At 39.9% G+C, this 22,034-nt stretch overlaps 1 protein-coding gene across 1 annotated transcript in view; it reads right to left on the bottom strand.

Annotated features, from left to right (window-relative positions):
* The window catches only part of LOC137197123 (protocadherin-15-like), a 177,674-nt gene that overhangs the window by 144,940 nt on the left and 10,700 nt on the right, over positions 1-22,034 (bottom strand). The window contains exon 2 of the mRNA XM_067610286.1: positions 4,196-4,314. Within this exon, the coding sequence (XP_067466387.1) occupies positions 4,196-4,286 (91 nt within the window). The 5' untranslated portion in view covers positions 4,287-4,314. The remainder of the gene's footprint in view (positions 1-4,195; positions 4,315-22,034) is intronic.

Below are 22,034 nucleotides of genomic sequence, written 5' to 3'. Positions count from 1 at the left end.
GTGACAGGGAGTGATCTAGACCTGCATCCTCCTAGTGAGACATACTCAGTCCTACCTTTCTGGTAGGACTGAAACCAGTTAAGTCTGACTGTCTAATGGTGATGTGGAGGTGCTCTTAGAGGATAGTGTGATCCACAGTGTCAAATGCAGCACTCAGTTCAAGGAGAATCAGGAGAGAAGGGGACCCTGGATCACCAGTCCAGAGTATCTGAAGCATTATTCCAGGACACGTCCAGTTGTTTTTCTTTTCAGCAGGTCATGAGTGAACCAGGGGGCAGAGCATGAAAAATTGACCTTATGCATCTTGACAGGGCCATGAAGATCAAAGACACTGCTCAGAGATGTATTGTAGAGTGCAACTAGTTCATCACAGATGCAGAAGCTGGGCAGGTGATGTACTGGGGATCCATAGTCATGATGGCTGGGTCAATGCTTTTCCAGTTCCGAAAAAGCATTTGATGCTTCAGTTTAGTAGAGGGTGATAGGAAGGTCAAATCCATTGAGACCACCTCGGTCGGACACACCCAGATCATAGACCTGTGGGTTATTGATGGGGGCGGAGTCGGTGATAACCAGGTCAAATTTGTGCGTAGGGACATCAACATATTGCTTCAGGCCAAGACACTGAATCAGACTCAGGAACTCCACTGCAAAATTACTGGAAGGGTTGTAAACATGTATGCTCATATCACCAACAATAACAATGTTGGTTGACATGAAGCACAGTGAGGTGAGGAGGTTGTGTATCTTGGGCAGGAAAGATGAGTTTGGTCTGGGGGGGAGGGGCAGTAGATGTGAAGCACCATCATGGAGTATGAAGGTTTACATTTTAGAGAAAGACATTCAATAGAGGAAAGATCAGGCATTGGCAGGGGAGACAGTTTCAGTTCAGTCTGGTGTATGATTGCTTAACCACCATCATGGCCAGAGCTGTGAGCAAGAAGATGAGGGAGTAGTGCTGAGGGAGGTAAAAATCCCTACTAAAACTAAAGCCTCTTTTATACAGAGAAACTGCATTATAGCTGTAAAGAGGATCCGCCTTTGAGCTGCCTTTTTTACACTGAACCACACAAAGCCGCCATAAAGCCGCCTCTGTGTGTGTTTTTACATTGCATGCCGGTGTTCTGGATTCAGAGGTGTGACGGAGATCAAACTGATCAGAGCTGTAAACTCTGCCATGAGGGAGGACAAAGATCTTACTAGGATGAGGGGAGGACATTTCTCTTTACTTGATAACGTTAAAAGTAAAGTTAGACTTTTCTGTCGACTTCCGACTCATTTTAAAAAAGAAAAGAGAAAAAGAGAGAGAGAGATCAGCTGTGATAGAGTGAGCTGGAAGGTGAATGAAGAGAGGGAGCGCTGGTAGTGAAGAAGCTGGTGAATCAGATCAATAAAAAGTTATTTTCTGATTGTTTCACAGCGGTTACATTCTAAAGCATAAACACGCCCACACCCCCAAACACCTCTGCTCAACCCTGCAGCTTTACACCACACCACCTGTTTTGGCTAACACAACAGCTTCAGTTCCCTATCCCACCCTGCTGGCTGTCCCTTCTACACACACAGTCGATCCAGCTCTGTGACTACCTCCGTATTGGAGGAGGGACTCTGCCCCTCCACTCCGTGTCCATACCTTTTATACAGAACAGCGAGGCAGATTAAAGGCGCAGTATTCCCGCCTTGAACGGTCTGTGTAAAAGGGCCTTAAGATCACCCCTGGGTGACACTGGGTGGCAAATGGAAGCAACGACAGCACTCATATGTCCCCTCACTCTTGATATATTCTGTCTCGCCCTCTGCCCCCTTATTACAACTATGACACCGTGGATCATTTTCCAGCAGACTCTGATCCAATCAGTGCTCATTTGCAGGCAGGGCAACTATCACTAATTCCTACCTACCCCCATTGGTAATTTATCTCTGCCTCCCAACAAGTCAAATTACAGGTTGCAGCCAGATCCATAATAAGCAGAATGATGACACACACACACATGATGACACAGTCACAGGACAATGTCAGATTTGAAGAAAAATGCAGCATCAGAGTCATATGAGTAAAGTAGACATTTCATGCTGTAGATCGGTGATATTCCATGAGGCAGAAAGTAAATGTGACGTTATTGAGAAAGCATTACACTGTCTCATGTGAAGCTTAATTTATACTCTGAGATTTAGCTGTAGGTTACACTGTAGCTAACGTGCATCTCCTCAAAAATGTAACTAAACGTTGGCACGAAAGTGGCTCCAGAAATAGTATTGGTGAGCGCAAAAACAGCGATTGGCTGCTTATGTTTTATCCAACAAGTTTCTGATGCCAGTGAATATTGTGATAGCGAAGACAACATTAAGCAAACTGAAGAAAGGTTAAGTGTCTGACGTGAGCGTTTTGAAGTACACCTATTGCTTTAAATAGCCAAACAAAAGCATCAAAAGCGTAAAGAGGCATGTCAAACTGCCTTAACGCCCATACTCTAACCTTGTTTCGATTTTGGAGTGTCAAATGAGTTTTTTCTGCAGCTGAAAAAGAGAGATAGTGCAAGTGAGCTGAGCACCAGCCAGCGAAAGGGAGAGACAGACAGTGTGGCGGTGGTCGAGTGAGGAGTGAGCGGTAGGACAAGGCAGTGAATGAGGGAAATAATACGTTATATTCTGATTATTTCACAGCGGTTACATTCTACAGCACAAATAAATAACCAACCACTCAACAGATGTTTAGATAGTTTCATTTTCCTCCTCTGTATTTGTCCTTTTCATTCAATAAAGACTAATGCAGCAGTAAATACAAAAAACAAGACAAATCAGTGTTGGTTCTGTGGTGTTGGCATTTCAAATCTGATGCCTGCAGTGCACCATAGGAGCATCAATTGACGCGTGTCAAATGAGGCACATCAATTATTGCTTTCAGTGCATTTGGGTCTTGAGAGGAGAGTATGACATATTAGTGCAGTTTAGCTCAAGCAAACACAAGTTTCTTGGAGCAGATTAATTTTAGCTCTAGGTAACTGAACCTAAATTAATATGGATAATTTATCCTGTATGTCAACTAACACCATGTGAAGCTCTGATAAATAGACACTTAAAATGAAAAAAAAGAGTTTGATGGCTTGTTGCAGAAGATGTAAAAGAAATTATCCACAAATACATAAACCATACAGCTGTTCTGAGTTCCATGGCTGTTATTTATGGGGTCAGTGGTTTCCACACACCACACACCAACACTTATCAATTAATGAGGTCAGAGACTCAGAGTGACTTCATCCAAAAAGCAAACCACAAGGTGCTCATTCACCTTCAAAGTCTCTATCAGTCATAAAGCAAGAAATTTCTCTATCTAAATGATATCATACAAACCTATAAAGCAATGCTCTCAAAATAAAATCTTAATTTAAATTACAGAGATTATGCTCTTATCTGAAAATGCTTTTACATTAGTGAGCTTGTTAAAGGGGGCAGGGAAGCAGGAAAGGGATGAAAAGAAAGAAGGCAACAGGGATGGGATATAGGGAGTAAGGCATCTTAAAATTGACCTGAATCACGTTCAAATATTGTCACACAGCGGGGAATTGAAGCATGTCTCTGTGCATGTGCAGCTTCCCCTCAGCCCTCTATCTTTAAAGACATGCCAATCTTACACAGCTGAAATTAACTTTTAACTGGCATCTGCTACAAAGTCAGTGAGCTGAGACTATAAATACCAAGATTCCCTCTGTAATGTGGGAACCTAAACATAAAACTACAAGGAGAATCCTCTTAGCACGATCAGTGAACTGTGTAGGAAGAAAGCTGGATTTATGCCCTCTCTTTTAAGTAATGTCTTTTGAACAATATAATTTAAATTTGAAAAAAGATGATAGAGAGAATACTGGGAAAACAAAGTTATTTGCACTGTAGCATTTGAGAGATCACAACGTCTCAACAGTACCGCCCCAACTAAATTCAATCAAACTTTTCTTGAACTCTCATGAAAGTTCTAAACAGAATATATCATCCTTATTATCCATAAACACAACATTGCGTTATTTTAAATAACAGATTAATACAGCTAATTGATTGGTAGGAGTATATAACATGTCACAGACAGCATTTGCACCACACAGTCTTCATGGCATTACAAGGTTTCTCTTGGCAGTGCAGCTAAAGTTAACTGAAGAAGGTGAGGCCTGAGGGTCATCGCCTCAGTGTTGGCTGCTCATACCTTCTGTGTCCTGGCCCCAGCTGTGAGTTAGCAAAGAGAGGATTGCCATTCCTGTCCCCAGCCATCTGACGAGCCACCAACCCCGTCGCATCTTCTGTCAAGCCTTATTGCCTGCCCACCTGGACAAAGAAAAAAAAACAAAAAACAGAGTGGATTTTTCAGTCATGTCTCAGCTGGCCCTCACGTATGCACAGCTGTAACCAACAAACACACACACACTTTAAATAAATAAAAAAACACATATAAATGCACATCTACCTACAGCATTACCATTAGGTCATCATTTTTGAAAAACACATTAATCTCACAATCCGATTTTTGTTTACAGTAAATAACATAATCCAATGGATAATCTGAGTTTATGCAGTTACTTCTGGGTTACTCCAATGTTCACTGAATACTGCAGCAATATTTTGATTTACAATACATGCAGATTTGATAGGGTTATGGTTATTATTCAATTTACATTGGGCTATGCAGTATATCAAAAAATCCCAGCTAGCAATGTGTAAAGGCTCTCACTGTTCTAATTTGCCTTCAACTTTATTTTAGGTGACACCTATCCCAACTTTTCCTTGAAGGGTTCATAGCAAGTAGAACTCATTTCCCCTCCCCTAACAGACAATGCAAGAATTGGAATTGCCATCAATGAGAGTATGATCAATCTTAAGTGGTGCACTCAGGTGAACACTGAGCACCCTTTGCCCAATCTATATGTCTTGGTACCCACTACAGACATGTATCCACACGGCAGACTTGTGTTGTGACTCAAGATAGCTAGCTAAATAATAAATCAGCTAACACATACATCTGCTAGAGAGGTTTACTGGGTCATGCATGAAAACTGAGAAGAAAGCAGTGTACAGAACCTAATTTTGGTTGCAATATGGTTAAAAGGTACTATGCAGAATTTGTCAGTTGGTGTTTGTAAACACAGCATTCAAAGTTTGCCCCTTCTCCCCAGCTCAATTAGCGAGAGAGAGAGAGATAGCAGCGGTGGTCGGGCAAGCTAGAGACTGAATGAAGAGAGCCAGCGGCGCTGGCGAGAGCAAAGTCATGAATCAGATAAATAAAACATTATTCTCTGATTGTTTTACGGTGGTTACATTCTAAAGCACAAATAAACACGCCCACAGCTCCACACAGCTCTGCAGGAAGGTGCCGCATTGCCAAATATTGTGTGAATGCAGAGTTTCATCCTGTCTGCTGTGGCCTCTCTGCTCTGCGTATGTGTAGCTCAGCCCCACCCTCAGTCAAGCAGACACACAGACCTGCAGCTCTTTATACATCCATGACACAGAGACAGAGAGCAGAGCGGAGCAGAGGAGAGATGAAGACAGCGATGTAACTTGGTCACTACACTACGAAACCCAACCTCACATCCTATGTGCAGTTAATGGCTGGGGGCTACACACCCACTGTCCAAAGGCTGATGCCCAGAAGTGTCCCGAACACAGCAAAATAATAAGAAAGTAAGAGAATACAGACAGAGGGCAGGGTCTCTGCAGATACATACACCGCTACACACTTCTAGCGGGTCACAAGTCATGATTGAGAGGGATTATTTATGTATGAGTCTATACATTGTTTTTTAGGAAAATCCTGCATAGTATACCTTTAATACAAACATGCTCGAACATACTCAGAATAATGGATTATGCTGCAAGTGATGTTTGACAAATTTCTATGAAGATTCTTTGATACTTTTTTCCAGCCTTGACTACTTATGGCTAATGGAGTCCACTTTAACTGTAATCAATTCAAGCTGACCCCAGTTTTCGTTCTCAATATAAATGCAAACTACCAATTTTTTTTTAAAATGCTTATCAAGTCTCCAGGGGGTAAATATTTTATACACACAAGTAGAGAGAGATTTCAGGTGGAATTTAATGGCACAACATCTCACAAACAGACATCATCAAAATCCCAATCTGGCAGCACCTGAGAGTGGAACAGTGTATCCACTCCATACTTTATGATTGTGACTGAACCAAACTGACAGGCAGGGTTTATTGTAAGAGCACCTATTCAGGCTCTAGTGAAAATTACAAGCAAAGCGGCACATACAGATTGTATGTTGAGCCTTGCACTCCACAAATCCACGGTACAGCCTCCACTCAGAACCAGTGGAAGGTAAGGTGTCAGTACGAGGAATAGAGGAGGTTTTAGCTTCTATCTGTCTAAGCTATTTGATGTCACACCTTCCTCACAAGGCTTATTCTCAGAGCAGGCGATAAGCTGTGAAATTAGCTTTCATAGCATATGCTGGGGGGACGGGAGGGGACTCACAAGCATCAACACTATCATATCAAAGCATGTTTGACAAAAATCAAAATCTAACTCACACTATCAACACTTCTTTTGCGAGGGTGATTTCCCTCTCTTTTTCACCCATTTTCCCCTCCAGACACATTGTGCCATATGTATTTACTTAATCACTTTCTTTTGCAGACAATCAAACAAATTTTACAAACACTGAAATCGGCACACCCAAACAAACAGACATCTTGCATGAACACTCTGTGGACAGCAGGAGACAGCTGTGTTCTCTTCTCTTACAGTACAACAACAAGAGTGATTTCACACTGGTTTCCTATTCTCTCACTGCCTTCTCATCTCTCCGGCTCCCAGTGGTGTTCCCTTTTGAAGCAGATTTGATTTCCCACATTCATACATCTATCTTTCTTAAGAGGGCTGAGTGAGATTGCTTTGATCCCTTTCACATGAGAAAACTCAGACCTGCACAACCAGCCGCCCTGAAGAGAGAAGTCATTTCTTTCCACAGCTTCTTCCAAATCTCCTCCTGGTTGACATGGGAATGCTGTATCTCATTTACATAGGCTAACAACGATGTTCCTTCAAACTTAATGACAAGAGGAACTGCGGAGATTACTGACCGAGTACTGAAAGAAAAATGGCACAGACAATCTGTTTCTAAAGCAGTCTTCTCATAGTGGCCCATGAGTCACATCATGAACAATACAATGCTTTGATAAAACTCAAAAGGCGATAGTTCATTTCCACTCTGCTCTATGTTAATACATATTGTGTTACCACAATCCAACTACAACTCCCTCCGAGTTAAGTGGTTCAGTTAAAGTAGCTTCCGTTACTTATTTAAACTGCCATGAGATCTCTTTGGCAGCAAGGGAAAAGTGATCAAACTTACAATGCAGCGGGAGAATAAGCAAGAGCAGACCAGTGTTTAAATCCAGGTGGGGAGAGGTGAATGAAGCAATCATAGTTATGGATTACACAGAGAGTGAAGATGCAGTTCTTTATCCCCTAAGTGCAAAGGCTTTGCACTCCCTGGTAGAAAAAAGAAAAGAAAAACAGCTTGAATCCCTCTTTCTTCCTCTGTCTGTGTTCCTTCGATCGCCTCCAATCCGGCATTGAGTTCTCGTTCCACCTCTTCCTGTTCATGTGCTTTATTGTTGACAGATTGTCAGAGATGTCTCAACAACAGATATCATATATTTTTATTAACCCTTTAAGGCTGGACATGCACCAACAGCAGGAATGTTCCTAATAATTTATTTCCTAGCTGATGGAAATGAGTAGAGAGCTTGGGCGGTATCACCGTACTGCGGTATACCAGGATTGCTCCACTGTGATACCGGATGAACGGTAAGAGACAGTGGTAATTGTTTTATCTCTGAATTTTTGCCTTCTACTTCCACGTAAGCACTCATATTCATAGCATATTTTGTGTGCAGTTGGCGGTTTGCGGGTTGGGTCGAGTTCAGGTGGTTGATTGACACATATTTTTGTGGGTCTCATAACGGGTTGGGTGGGTGCAGGTAAAAAATCCTGACTTGTGCATCACCACTAGACATGCTACAATGACTTCTAACACCAGCAGCTCAGCTTTTACTTTTTGGGGGGTTTTCTTTGTTTTTATTTTTTAACACAAATACCATTACATACTATATACCCCAGTGAAAAAATAGATACCGCCCTAGTAGAGATAACCACTTAAATGTGCAGATCCAGTCAATTAATTAAAGTAATGGCACAGTTGCATCAGTACACCAAACAGACACAGATATTATCACTGGAGGTTTGGTCATGAGTTGGGTGAAAAGTGACAAATCAATTGATAATTTGTAGCAGATTGTAACAAGCTACAAAACAGCACAAAAGTTCAAACTGTAAAGTTTAATTGTTAAGTTTTTGCATTTTTGCTCATTATCATAATTTAGAGTTTAGAGCAGAGAGGGAAAAGGTGAGAATACTACTCATCCAATTCACAAGACTCAGTAGACTAATAAAAAGGAACTTCATTACAGTTTAGGTGTTGTTGAAGTGCTCCACCATTTGCATCATTGCACCGGAGGATGCCATCTGAAGAACAAAGCAACGTGACTAGAAGGGTTTCATTCCTATACCTGTTTCCCTGCTAACAGCAGTGCTATTAGTCTCTCAGGTGAAAATGCTGCCTTTGACTCAGCATGATTAATGAAGAAAGTAAGAAATAATGATGTTTGTGCCTTTAAAACTTTGTTTTTGTTAGGATGGTTTCTAATTTTAAAGAGTTCGTTTCAGTTTATAAAGCTTTTGGGGTTTTTGAATCCATATGTCCTCCAATTGATTTGTGCTGAAAAATAAAACAATAACTTGCACACAGGATACAGACATTTTCTGAGGCAGTAAATACTAATGGACTAAAAAGGTCCATCCGCAAAGACAGAACATCCTCATAATCAGCAGAAAAATGCTCCTTTTGTGTGTGGACTGAATGAAACTGTGGAGTGCTGCTTTGTCTCTGTGAATTGTTTTGCCTGTTTTATGTCACAATATGTCTGTGCAGTTCTACAAAAGAGCTGAAATTGCCAGACAGAGAGTGTGGATCTGTGATAGTGACCACTCAAGCAGTGAAGTAATGACACCTCGCTGTTGTTTTCCAGCTGTTAAGTGGAGGTGTAGATGCTGCTTCTCTTTGATAACTGACAGAGGATTTCTGAGTGGGTCAGTGTGATGACCCCGCTGTTTGCTGTGGTCTGTTTTGTTCACAGGTGGGTCATCAGCGCAACTGGGAACACCTGGGGCCTGCTGGTCCCAGGTTCTAAAGTTCTGGCTGCAACTAACAGCTCTCTCTCTGCTCCTCGCTATAGACACCCGTATTGATTTGGATTATGTAGCCTTAGTTTCTTTTTCTGCCCCTTACAACATGTACATACATCTTTTATTCATCCACACCTTACACTGACTCTACTGACATCCACATCCCATGCCTTGTTAAATATTTAGTTAAGTCTTTAATTCGTTCAATTTGATTTAATAAATTATCTTTTGTTAAAACCTCTGCGTTGGTGCGTCTCCCTTTTGTTGTGGCCACTTGAGCCAGGTCATAACAGCCAGTCTGACACCAATGTCTGTTAAATATGTAACAGCACAGGTAACTGCTGAAGCAGAATAAAATGGAATAGAAAGAAAAAAGCCAAGATTCACTGATATGATCTGACTGATGTATCCACAAGAGTTAGCCTATCTCTTTCTTGACTTCTAAAACTACAGTCTAAATACTCAGGCTGGGCTATATGCTTGAAATCATTAACACCATAATAATAAAGATTTTTTTTAAGACCAAAGAACTGAGAAAGAACAGAAAACTCTGTTCAAACCAATTTTGGTAGTTTTTAAATCACAGTTTGCTCTAAATCATTACTTTGGACGTTGGGAATTTGTAGAACAAGAGCATGTTAAGATCATATAATCACAATATAATTTGGCTAAAAGTTAATAAACTTAAATTATCACCCAGTTTTACTAAATACTGAAAATAATGAAACATTTGCTGCTATTAAAGTCATATACATACAGCATAATCTATGCTGAGAGGGTTGGACAGATGGTATCATCCTTACCAGCAACTACAAGTATTTAAAATAATGTTCAACAACAGCAAATATGATAAGAGCCGTTATTTGAATCACACATTGCAAAACATGAAACATTTATCAGCTGGCAAAGTTTAGGTCTACTGGGCTTTTGCTGCTGATTTTAAGAAATGAGAACACTTATTCCACTTCTTTGAACATTGAACTATGCTTTGACTTTTTTCTCTTGTGTGATGTATGAAACTGAGATTCATAGATATGGTCACAGGTGTAAATATCAAGGTGTTGCTGGATTGTCCCTTCCAATATTTTTAATGATCTCAAACAATCTAGCTGCTCTACCTCCATGTAATGTTAAGGGTAAGATCTTTGCATAGTTGCCAGGTTTGTGTGTTTGCTGCAAAACTATGCTAAACATGATAAACAGTGAAAGAGCAGGATATGGGGGATACTCGACCTGATGATCTGGCAACCCTCAACTACGCATTGTTGACTAGCAACAGCCAGGCAGCGGCAGCAGTAGTGGGGTAGTAGTGAGGTGAAGAATCTGAAGCACACATTAAATCTGCAACCTCTCAGGTGATCTCTGATGTCATAGTGAAAGATCTAGCCATAAAATAATACAAATAGAAGTTTTTGAGATGATTTGAAGATAGGTTTGAGCATCACTGCAGCTCAGTCATGACACTCTTGAGTTGTGTCGCCCAAATCCACAAACTGAAATGAGGATAGTATCTCAGGTGAGGTTTGAAACCTTACAGCAACTAGTTACAGAGCAGCACATTACCATGATGTTAGTTTTAGATATTAATTTTGGTCTCAGATTAGTTAAGTAGTCTATCAATAAAATAAAATGTAAAAATCAGAGAAAAAAAATTCATGATACAAGTCTGGTTTCAGGTAAGTCAGCAAATGCTTATTCAGTAAAGTAAACATTCTGCAGAGTCAGGCTCTTTCTGTGTGTATGTGTGTGCGCACATGTGTGTATGAAAGAGGAAAGAGTGATAGCAAGTACACATACACAATTATTTTGGCCGTCCAATTAAAAAATTGTCCCTACCAAAGTTATAACCAAACCTATGCCCTTGGTTATGGTACACTAAGTTTATCCCATTTGTTGTAAAGCAGTTGGTGACACAGACTTTGTTGGCATCCCCAAATGAGTTGCACAACCATTTAGCAACAAAGTGCCTCATATGCTTACTGGAGAGAACATTTCTCAAGAGATTTGACGTCCTCATCAATCTCATACCATCCTCCTCCCCTTAGTGCAGGTAATGAAAATTGCAGACTCATCAGTCTAACAAAAGCACCAGATTACATCTTGAGTGGCTCCTCCCCATCTCCATTTACTGTACCAAGACATGTCATCTGATTGATCAAGTGATCAAATGAAAAACAATATGCTATAAATTATGCAAATATCTAAGTCATAAAACCTTAGAGACGCCAGTGGTATGTGGTCTCATAAATTAGATATCAGTGCTATTTTACACAATAATGCTAGAGTGCTCAAACAAACTGCGTAACAAGGACTATTTATTTAATCACCGGGTTTACAATGTTGTTACATCCCAGTTAGAATAATAATGGCAGCAGAATATCCTGTCATACTCGAAATTAAAGAGGCAACATGCTTTGCCCTTTTACAGGTACACAATAAGTTACAATAAACAATAGAATGGAGATGGCTTGTGTCTTATTAAGCCAATATCAATCAATTTAAAAACTACTTTGAATACATCAGCAGACACCATAATTACAGCTTGGAACAAAGCTAGAGAATGTAAAATGAATAGGGACAGAGGCAGGTACGAAAATGGGTGCTTTGCAGATTATTTCATGATATTAAGAACATTTGATTAGGTAGTGTATGTGAAAATGTGAATGTATATGTGCTAGCTCTGCAGTAGTCCTGACTTTTGCAGAACACATGCATCAGCTGGGCAATACTAATATGGCTAATTGACGATAAATGCTAAGTAACATCTTAAGTAAAAATATGTCTATCAACATGCTTGTCAACCCTCCTGGCATTCCCATGAGACTCTCAGCTTTCACTACCTTCATCCATTGTCTTCCCCTGTTTCACTTCTAACCTATCTCTCCCATTAACAAATGCCTTAATTTATATGTTTGAAAAATTACATACACACAGTTCATGTATCCACAGTCACACTGTTGCACTGCTTGTGTAGACTCTCACCTGTTTAGACTGACTGAGGTGATGGAGAGCCAAAGAGAGAATAATTCCAGACATCCTGGAAAGACAAATTTCCTTGATGTTTCTCTTTCTGAATAATTTGCTTACATGTTGTGTTTTGTAGCATATATGTTGTGACTATTCTGATCAGCATGTGGGTTTGAGTCATTATATAAAATAGTACTTTGACAAGCTTTGTGCAGTAGGCAGGACTAAAGCAGTAGAAAATAATAATAATAATAATGATAATAATGATGATGATAATAATAATAATAATAATAATAATAATAATAATAATAATAATAATAATAATAATAATAATAATAATAATAATCTTTAACTATAGAACACTTTTCTAAACTCACTTTACAAAGTGCTTGTTTTGAAGTTTTGCATACAAGGCAACAACTTCAAAACAAGCAGATCATAAAAGTAAAATATGCAAATAAAACAAATAAAAGCTCTCCAACAAAAGTATTTTTAAGAAGGGATTAAAAGAGGTCACTGATTCAGCTGACCTGATTTCCTCAGGCAGCTCGTCCCATAGCTTCAGGGCTCTGACTGTGAATGTTCTGTCACCTCTAGTTTTAAGCAATGTCTCAGGAACAGATAAAAGACCTCTGCCTGAGGATCTCAGACTATGTACCGGCTTGTATGCGACTAAGAGGTCAGATATGTAGCATGGAGACAGGCCATAAAGAGCCTTAAAAGTCAACAGCAAGATCTTGAAATTATTTCTAAAACATACAGGGAGCCAGTGCAAGGAGACTAAAAAAGGCGTGATGTGCTCACTTTTTGGATCTTGTTAAAAGTCTGGCGGCTGAGCTCTGTACAGTCTGGAGCTGATTAATAGATTTTTGGTTGAGGCAGGTGAAGAGGTTATTACAATAGTCGAGGCATGAGGAGATGAAGGCGTGTAAAATGGTCTCTGTGTCTTTGAAAGATAAAATAGAAATATTTCCAAAATACTTCTAAGGCGATAAAAACAAGTTGCACACGTTTTTGTTGTGTGCTGCTCAAAGCTTAGGTTACTATCAAACCAAATGCTAAGTTTCTTTGCAACAGGCTCAGTGTTCCAACAGGGAACCAGAAGATGGCTGGATTTGTTTTGCTTTGTGCAAATTACGACAATCTCTAGTTTGCTTGACTTAAGTTTCAGAAAATTTTATGACATTCAGTTTTTGACATCACATAGACAGTCATGTAGTGAACTCAGCAAGCCAGGATCACTGGCTCTAAAACATGAAAAGAAACACCATGGATCCATGGATAATATGTCCCAAGGGAAGCATGTACAGAGAAAATAAAATTGGTTCCAAAATTGACCCCTGAGGGACACCATCCTTAACAGGAGCAAAAGATGACATGCGGTTATTAATGGAAACACAGAACCTCCTGTTTGACAGGTATGAAAAGAACCATTTTAAAGCTGTACCAGATATTCCTACCCAGTACCTCAGCCTCTCTAACAGAATGATTTGATCGTCAGTGTCAAAGGAAGCACTAAGGTCCAGAAGAACAAGGACTGAGCACATCTCGTCATTGGCAGCCATTAAAAGGACTTTAGTCACCCTGAAAAGGGCGGTCTTGGTGCTATGATGCTTGTGGAAACCAGACTGAAATTTTTCAAAAATGTTACTGTTTTCTGCTGTTGCTTGGACACATATTTTTCTAAAATGTTTGATTAAAATTGTTCTATGGTGGGTGGACATTACAGTATGTGCCATTTGGGGTAACAAGTTCTGATGGACTCTACTTTATCAATGAAGTAAGATTAAAATTATATAATATAATAATCGGATTTACCTACTGATTAACAGTCTTGAATTAAAATCTGGGGTTATGCTGATGGGTAGAGGTAAGTTCAGAGAAGTATTGTGCTCTTGTATCTTTTACCATATTATTGTAGTGGAGTAATAACTTCATCATAGCCTTATAATGTCCTTGGAGACCTATTTATTTCATCTCCGCTCTGCTCTCCTACGCTCCGACTTACTATTACAGCTATGAATCCTATGACACATCCAAAGCTACTTTCTTTGTATAGGCTTTGACCTGACTTTAAGAGGGGCAATATTATTCAATATGGACACACAGAGTTGAAGCAGTTCGTCAATCTGTTAGTATGATAGTGCTCAGACAGGAGTGGGCTATGTATAATTAAAAAGGGTGAAGAACCTTGAGACACTTTACACATTAAAAATGCGAGAGCATGTAGATTGGGGTCGGACAATGTTAATACTATCTATTTCACAGGTAAAAACTATGTATTTATAGTCAGATACACTTATGTCAATTGATTCCACAGTGGGAACTCCCAGTTAAAAACATAACATCTAAGTTGGCAGATAAAATAAAATCATTTGAAATTAAAGTTTTACTGGTCAGAGATCTCACATCAAAAAAAGCCATTTTAAGTGCAATTGAGCTGGGAGCCGTAATTGATGGAGAAGCAGTGGCTGTTCGTGGGACAATGGTACAGTTTATGTAATGAAGATTGTTTTTGTTAACCTGCTTCAGGTGATTTTGAGGTTGTGCATTAACAGTAATGAGGTTCCTGGGACATGCACCAGATTGTTTGACTGCAAATCTCATAAGGAATCTATAAGTGATTATCAAAGAGATGTTGAAAATGTCTGGTCTGAGTGCGATAGAAAAGTTACCGGTGTTAGATGTGGAACCAAACAGATACGGACCAGGCCCCGAAGAACATCAGTCTTTGACAGATCGGTCATTTCCGGACACAAAAGTTGTGGGGTGGAATGGTTGGTTTCTGGCATGGAGCACCTGAACGGAGGATTCCATATGCTAAATTGGCAAATAGCTTTGTTTGGGTGGAGATCATATGGGCCAAATCTTCCCCCCTTTCCCAGAAGACGTTAAAATTATAGATAAATCTACACCGAGAGCATCACAAGCAGAGGACAGCTAGGTATTCAAGCTAATCAGCTTGCTGAAACACCCCATTCCAGGGGCATAATTGCCCCTGGAATGGGCAGGCCCAAAGCTGGCCAGGACTTTGGGATTAGCTCCCAGGACGATCCAGGGATCCACAGGCTGGCCAGGGGCAGCCTCTGGAGCTCTGGTGGTGACGGAGCAGGACCATGGAGTAGTGTTGTTATCTGGTAGGCAGGTAGCAGGTTGTTCTGGTCCTGTCCTGGACATCACAGCCAGAGGAGCTTGGGACAGCAAGTTGTTTAGCCTGAGCAATAGTGACAGCCGAGAACTCAAGGACAAGCTTATCTGAGCTTCTGAGTTCAACCACTAGACGAGAAATGTTGTTCTTCAAATTTGATAAAAAATCCATGTGCGATGACTAAAATCCTGTATCTGGTCAAAAGACATAGTTAAAAGCAACCAAAAGTTAAAGTGTGTATTGTAAAATGTGGTTAGAAATTAGCTAAAAGTCAATTTCTCACAGAGGTTCTGGCGGGTATACACAGACACCAACGCATGCAGACTGATGATTGCAATGTTAGTTGCTAAACACAAATATCTCCATTTTCATTTTGTTGGTATATATGTAAAAATCACCATGAGAATGCAAGAAAAAAGGTTGCTTAATCCTACAAGATCACAGCAAGGTTGTTAACCATGTGTTTTTTGTGCAGTTTTCTAATGTGACATCATATAAATTCTGGGCAGTTTTTCAAGTTTTTCTGTCACCTTTAAAATCACAAATTCATCAAATTTAAACAAATCTCTCCTCTCTAACATTCTGCACTATGATATATTGGACAAATTTTTCTCTGTCTTGTCTTCTTGAGTGTGGTATCCGAGGTTGTTTTCAGTTTCTTTACATACGATTAGTTATGTGTCTTACATGTCATGTTTAATACCAATGATTCTAAACATTACAACCATCTTTTCATTATAGTTGTTAATATATAGAGAAAATCTCATATAGTAACAAACAAAATTACACAGTGCAGCTTTAACCTTTAAACCTATGTATGATTAGGACTTAAATTCATAGCATCTAAACACAAAGTGGTGAGTTAACAAATCTGAAATGGGGTGATATGGCCTCATAGAATAAAGCCACACAGTCCACCAGTCATTATAGACCGAAAAGTCACAATAGGGCACATCACAGGTACGTAATGTCTTACCTGGGGCTGAAAGTTGATCTTAACTTGGCAACAGCCTCAGAATCAAGCACAGAATAAACCTGTCACAGTAACGTAACACTAATTGCTCAACCCTAGAGTGCAACTCAAAACTAGTGAGTGTAACCGAACCTGGCACCCCTTTAAGCAAGGTTGCACAAAGACATACACGTGCATGCATGTTCACAGAATCCACCAAAAGCAAACAAAATGATAAATAAATGAGCCAAATGTTGAGTCAATGTCTTGGTTAGGTGTGCTAGACCTGTGCAGAGCTATTCATTACCTACTGCGAGATGTAATCAGTTGTACCAAGGGAGCCCCTGGTGCTCTAATGACGGGAGTGATTAGCCCCGGCTAACGGGCTGGCCTTCACATGGCTCACACCCAGCTAGAGATCGCTTTCGAATACCAAACAGAAAGAGATCAGGCTAAACATCGAGACAGGCAGCTGGTGCTAAAGCCTTATCTCTCTCCCACTCTGTGTTTATCTATACAACACACCTACACCAGTTCATAGAAACCATAAAAATTCATTAACTGATTACTGTAGGGTATTCACCATGATCACAGAGACAAGAAGACTTGAGAGGACACTGTAGCTCACGGTATGCACTGCTGGGCCACACTGCTTCCCTTCACACTCCCCCACAATTTCAGCTGCACCAGGCAACCTTGTATGTTTGCTGTGAGAGCTAATTGTTTATCCTGGACGTGACATCAGTAGACTGCACACATCATGCTTATGTTTACTAATCCAGCTGGTCAGTGATGTTTGAACCAAAGAACAGGAGACTAAAGGGATAACAGACATAAAAAAGATCCAGATGCAGTTCCCCCTGGATGGAACACTCACTCACTGTGTTTAGGAAACAGCTTTTTAATTTGCTTTAAAAGTCACCGTGAAATAAAAATGACTTTCTCACCTCATTAGTTTTCCCATTTCCCATGCCATGATACACACCTATTTAACAATAAATGCCAAAAAATAATGATAATAATGAAATGTTTTATACATTTTCCTATCTAAACCTCTGTTTTACTTCCTAGGTAACAGTGCATCTTTAATAATTCATCTTGTGCTACAACAGTAGGCCTAAAGAAAGACTTCAATCAATAATGGCTTTTGGCAAATTCAACTCTGACTACCTCATTAAATTTTCTCCCTAACAGATATCAGATTGGTTTAGGCTTTTGAGTGATCACTCTCTGCCCTGATCGTTCATTTCAGTATGACAATTTAGGAAAGCAAGATGTTCTAAAAATGCAGTTTACTGACAATTTAAGTTTTAAATTATTGTTTCTTGAGCACAGAGAGAAACACAACCTGAAGCTGCACTAGAGTTAGGTGATATATCAACATAATAGCATATCATACAGGGCTGCAAAACTATGGCTGAAATTATTATTATCATACCACATTTATTCATCTTTCTTTGGTATTGTTTAATCTATTGTCACATTGTACTAAAACTGCCCCTGTTGTACATCCTTGTAAATCCTTAAAACTGTGCATATCTTTAAATCGAAATAAGTTTTTTCAATATACTTTTTAGTGATGACATGTAAATAACTTCTATCTTCTGTAAACACCCAAGATAATCAGTATTCAAATTATCCATATGGACAGCATTTGTATTGGGGATGGGTTGAAGTAAAACCCATTGCATTGCTCTAAAATTTAATTTAATTTGTTTGCTGTGTTGCCTGCTGTAGGACAATGTAACCACTATTATCAAATGAGTGATTCCCAAGAGTGTGCTCATTGTATGCATGTGGCTGTGGGACAGAGTAGCCCTCAGTGTGAGCAATGATCTCAATGTGCACTTGACACAGAAATGAAAAGCTATTATGCAGTTCCCTAATTATGTAACTTTTTTTTTTAATCCCACCTGTGTCACAAGGTTTATTTTTTCATATTCCCTATAAGGAAGAGTGCTGAGCTGACTGGTGCACCAACACATAGACCAAGAGGTTTGGATATTTAGCCTGGGTATTTCTGCTGGAAAGACTGACCCTAATGGGAAAATGTATAAACACCATTATGTGCTTTTGCAGTGCTACTAGCAGCAAATGAAAGATTTAATGTGGGCCTCAAGTGCTCTCATGATTATTGTGATGGGCTGGGATGGGTTGAACATGATAAACCCCCTGCACCTGTTTATGCAATGTACTTTAACAGACAAAAATATACTTGTTCTAAGTAGCAGAATTACAGTAAAAATGAGGACTCTAGTGTTTGCCATAACTGCTGTATATCTGCACACATGATAAGGCGATATCCTAGATTAATAGCAATGATGACTTACTTCATAAATAAGTAAAGATGTGATGATGATGAATAGTATCCAAGAATACATCAGAAGATTGTGGTTCAGACAAATCATCTAACCATCGAGCTGTGGCATCAACTATTCCTCCCTGCAATATTTTAAATTGATTGGTTGAATATGTCCATACCTTGTTGGGTAGGCATTATTTATTGAATAACAGCACCCCTAACAAAGCTCTGTTAACTTGGTGCACAATACATTGCACTTCTTATAACTGCTTCACAATGAAAGCCTCCTGCTGCTTTCCAGTGGAAAGCTTTTCATGTGAAGCAGAGAAAAATACAGAGAGACTCTGTATTCACATTTGTTGAACTACTTTAGCGCAAGACACAACTCAGATTTGAAGGAGAGAACTTTCCCAAGTTTGCCCATAATGGCTGACAAACAGGACCACAATTGCGCAGGTCAGCAAGGTGTGTGGCTGCATTGGAAACGCATGACTCATGGCTTGACTCATACACGTAGGAAGAGAACAGCACTGCATGACAAAAAATGCATCTCCTTCATTCATTTGAATGGAACAAGTCTGCTGATTCAGGGGGGTGCGGACACAGACGGCTCCGACAATAAAGCGAAGGGTTGTCCAGCAAAAACCCAACATTTGCCACATTGCAAGGCAACATCTGCTTTTTGCCAGTCATATATGTTGCATATTCCTGGTAGATTACTTTTTAATATGAAGACAGTATTTCTGACAGTATTTAACTCCTGACTGTTGAGAGAGAAAAAGTGATTGCTGCTGTGACAACTTTCCAGAGTTATAAAACACTGTCTTGTAGTATAATAAACCTCTGTGCAGTGTTTTGGCATCTGATAAGCCTCCAAACACACTAATTGGTTACTCAGACCGGACTTGCTGGATCGTATTTTATCATCTTACTGGCACCTAGAGCAACACTCCCCCATCAATGTGGCTCCTTGAATTTATTTATTTTTTTTAGAACAGGGCTGTTTTCTGTCTGAATGCCCACTATGGCAGGATACACCAGCCTTGCAAAAACAGCCAAAACAAGCAGGTGTAGCCAATTGGGAAATGTTCTACTGTGATCACAGAAGAAGAGATGACTGATTCTGCACTACTTTGTTTAATGATGTGGGGTTATGTTAAAGCTACATCAGAAATGGGCAACAATCTCACATTTTGATACAGGCTATTACATATTATAAAGTAAAGCAGGATAACATATGATAAGCAGTAATGGGCTGTTGGCTTTTGTGCCACTGTATTATCTAGTGTCAGGATAAAGTCATGGCTGCAGGACATGAAGGAGCAGCTGGGAAGCGGGCAGGAAAGGACTGAAAAGTCAGCATGATATGGATGAAGAGCAGTGGGGTGCACTTCCATCTTCTGGTGAAGTCAAGAACATATTGTTATTTCTGTATTGTACATTTAAAGTGTCTATAAAATATACAAATTAAAAACTGACATATATTACAAAGTTAAAAAGTATAATTCCAAATGACAGTGATTTCTGCTCTCATTTACTATTGAATAAGCTTTAATAGGAAACTGAAAAGTAAACGTATACGCAGTGCAGTAAGCAGATAACATATTCAGCTGCATCTAATGTCAACAAGACCCAGTGGTCCACTAAATCTCTCATTTTCTCTAATTCACTGTGAGTGAGGCACAGATCTCAGAGGTTCTAATCCCTGAGCCTTAGTCATCTCATGACCACATTCTAAATCTCTAAACCCTTGCTGAGCTCAGTCCATGCGGGTGCCATGACCACTCTGTCGCGCTTCCTGCTTAGCATCAACAATGTAGTATCCATGTCACAAGGCACACTGTTCGACACAATGGGAACCACTTAGCCACATGGTCTTAAACACATGCAGCTGACACCAGACAAAAGAGCATTTTGACTTTTTGAAAATCTTTCACCTCAGTGGGTGACTTTTACCCCTGCTAATCTCAGCAAGGTTGTGATCGTCACAGGGTTTGTCTCAAAGCTTCAACACATAATGGAAAGGCTAATCCCTCCACAGAAAAATAAAATCCAAAATGAAGCATGTGGTCATTCTGTTGTGTGAGTGTTGCAAAAACCTTGTAAATGCATAAAATGACAGGGAAAGAGGTCAGACGAGTTGCTACAATAAATGTAAATGAGGTTTTTATTGTCACATACAATCAACAAACAACGTAGTGAAATTTGATCTCTGCTTTTAACCCATCCCTGAGGAGCAGTGTGGCGATCGGGGACCTACTCCAGCTCTAAGCCAGTGCGTTGGTCAGGGGCACTGACAGGAAAATTAACCTAATATACAACTTTTTGGTGTTGGGGGACCACCACCAGAACATGCAAAATCCACTCAAAGGCCGTGCATCAGCCGGGATTCAAACTCAGGACCTTCTTGCTGTGAGGCGACAGTGCTAACCACTAAGCCACCATGCTGCCCGACACAATAACTGGTGAGTCGCCAGCAATAAAAATCTCAATAACCTGATGAAAATATTTCATTGTTCTATCTGGTCTTTCAAGGTCAAGACAGCTGCTCAATCCATTTCGAAAATCTATATCTGGCATCTTCATTATGCCGTATGGATTTGTCAGGTAGCCTCTAAGATTTGACATCTCACTTACTCTTATTATTGCCTGCATTTGTAAAGATGATTCACATGGGCTCTTCCAAGATATGTAAAGTAAAGCCTACCTCTCCCCTTTTATAAGCCTGCTTAAGTGGCATGTCAGCCACCACACAATGCAATCCATTCATGTCTGTAACTTCCTTTGACTGCTTCAAATGCTTCAAAGGTTCAGTAATGGCTGGCATAAATGACAGAGTGCACTTATTTGTATTGAGATTGGTCTTTTATGTATCTGTATACCCTGTGAGTTACATTCAGGTGAATAGTAATTCTTTAAAAGTGCAATGAGAGCACAGTAAGGCACTACCTGGAAGCTTAAAGTGTACCGCTGAACCTAGTCTCATAACTTTAAGATACACTGAATATCCAGATAGAAAGGACTACATCAGAATCCAAGGGATTTGAATAACATAACCCAACCACTATACAGTCTAGTAAGTAAAAGGGCTTTTCCCGTGGTTTTTGGGGTAGTTAAGCCGTGCTGGCACGTTGCAAGTTGTTTGCCTTGATGACATGTTGGAGGTGTGCTGGTTTGCATAAAATGCAGTGAAAGCCTGTTGTCTATACGCAGTATTTATAACTGATCCACAGACCAAATAGCTTCAAATATCTCCACAGCTTGTTGTGTAGTGTTTATTGAAGAATAGCAACCTTAATGAAGCTCCACTATTTCTGTGATAAACACATTTCCCATAACTTCCTCACAATGTTAGTTTGTCAGTGGAAAACTTTTAATATGACGCAGCAGCACGAAATGTTGGGTT

This window comes from Thunnus thynnus, chromosome 14, assembly GCF_963924715.1.
Source record: "Thunnus thynnus chromosome 14, fThuThy2.1, whole genome shotgun sequence".
NCBI classification, from domain to species: Eukaryota; Metazoa; Chordata; class Actinopteri; order Scombriformes; family Scombridae; genus Thunnus; species Thunnus thynnus.
This window is presented reverse-complemented; position numbering and strand designations above follow the sequence as displayed.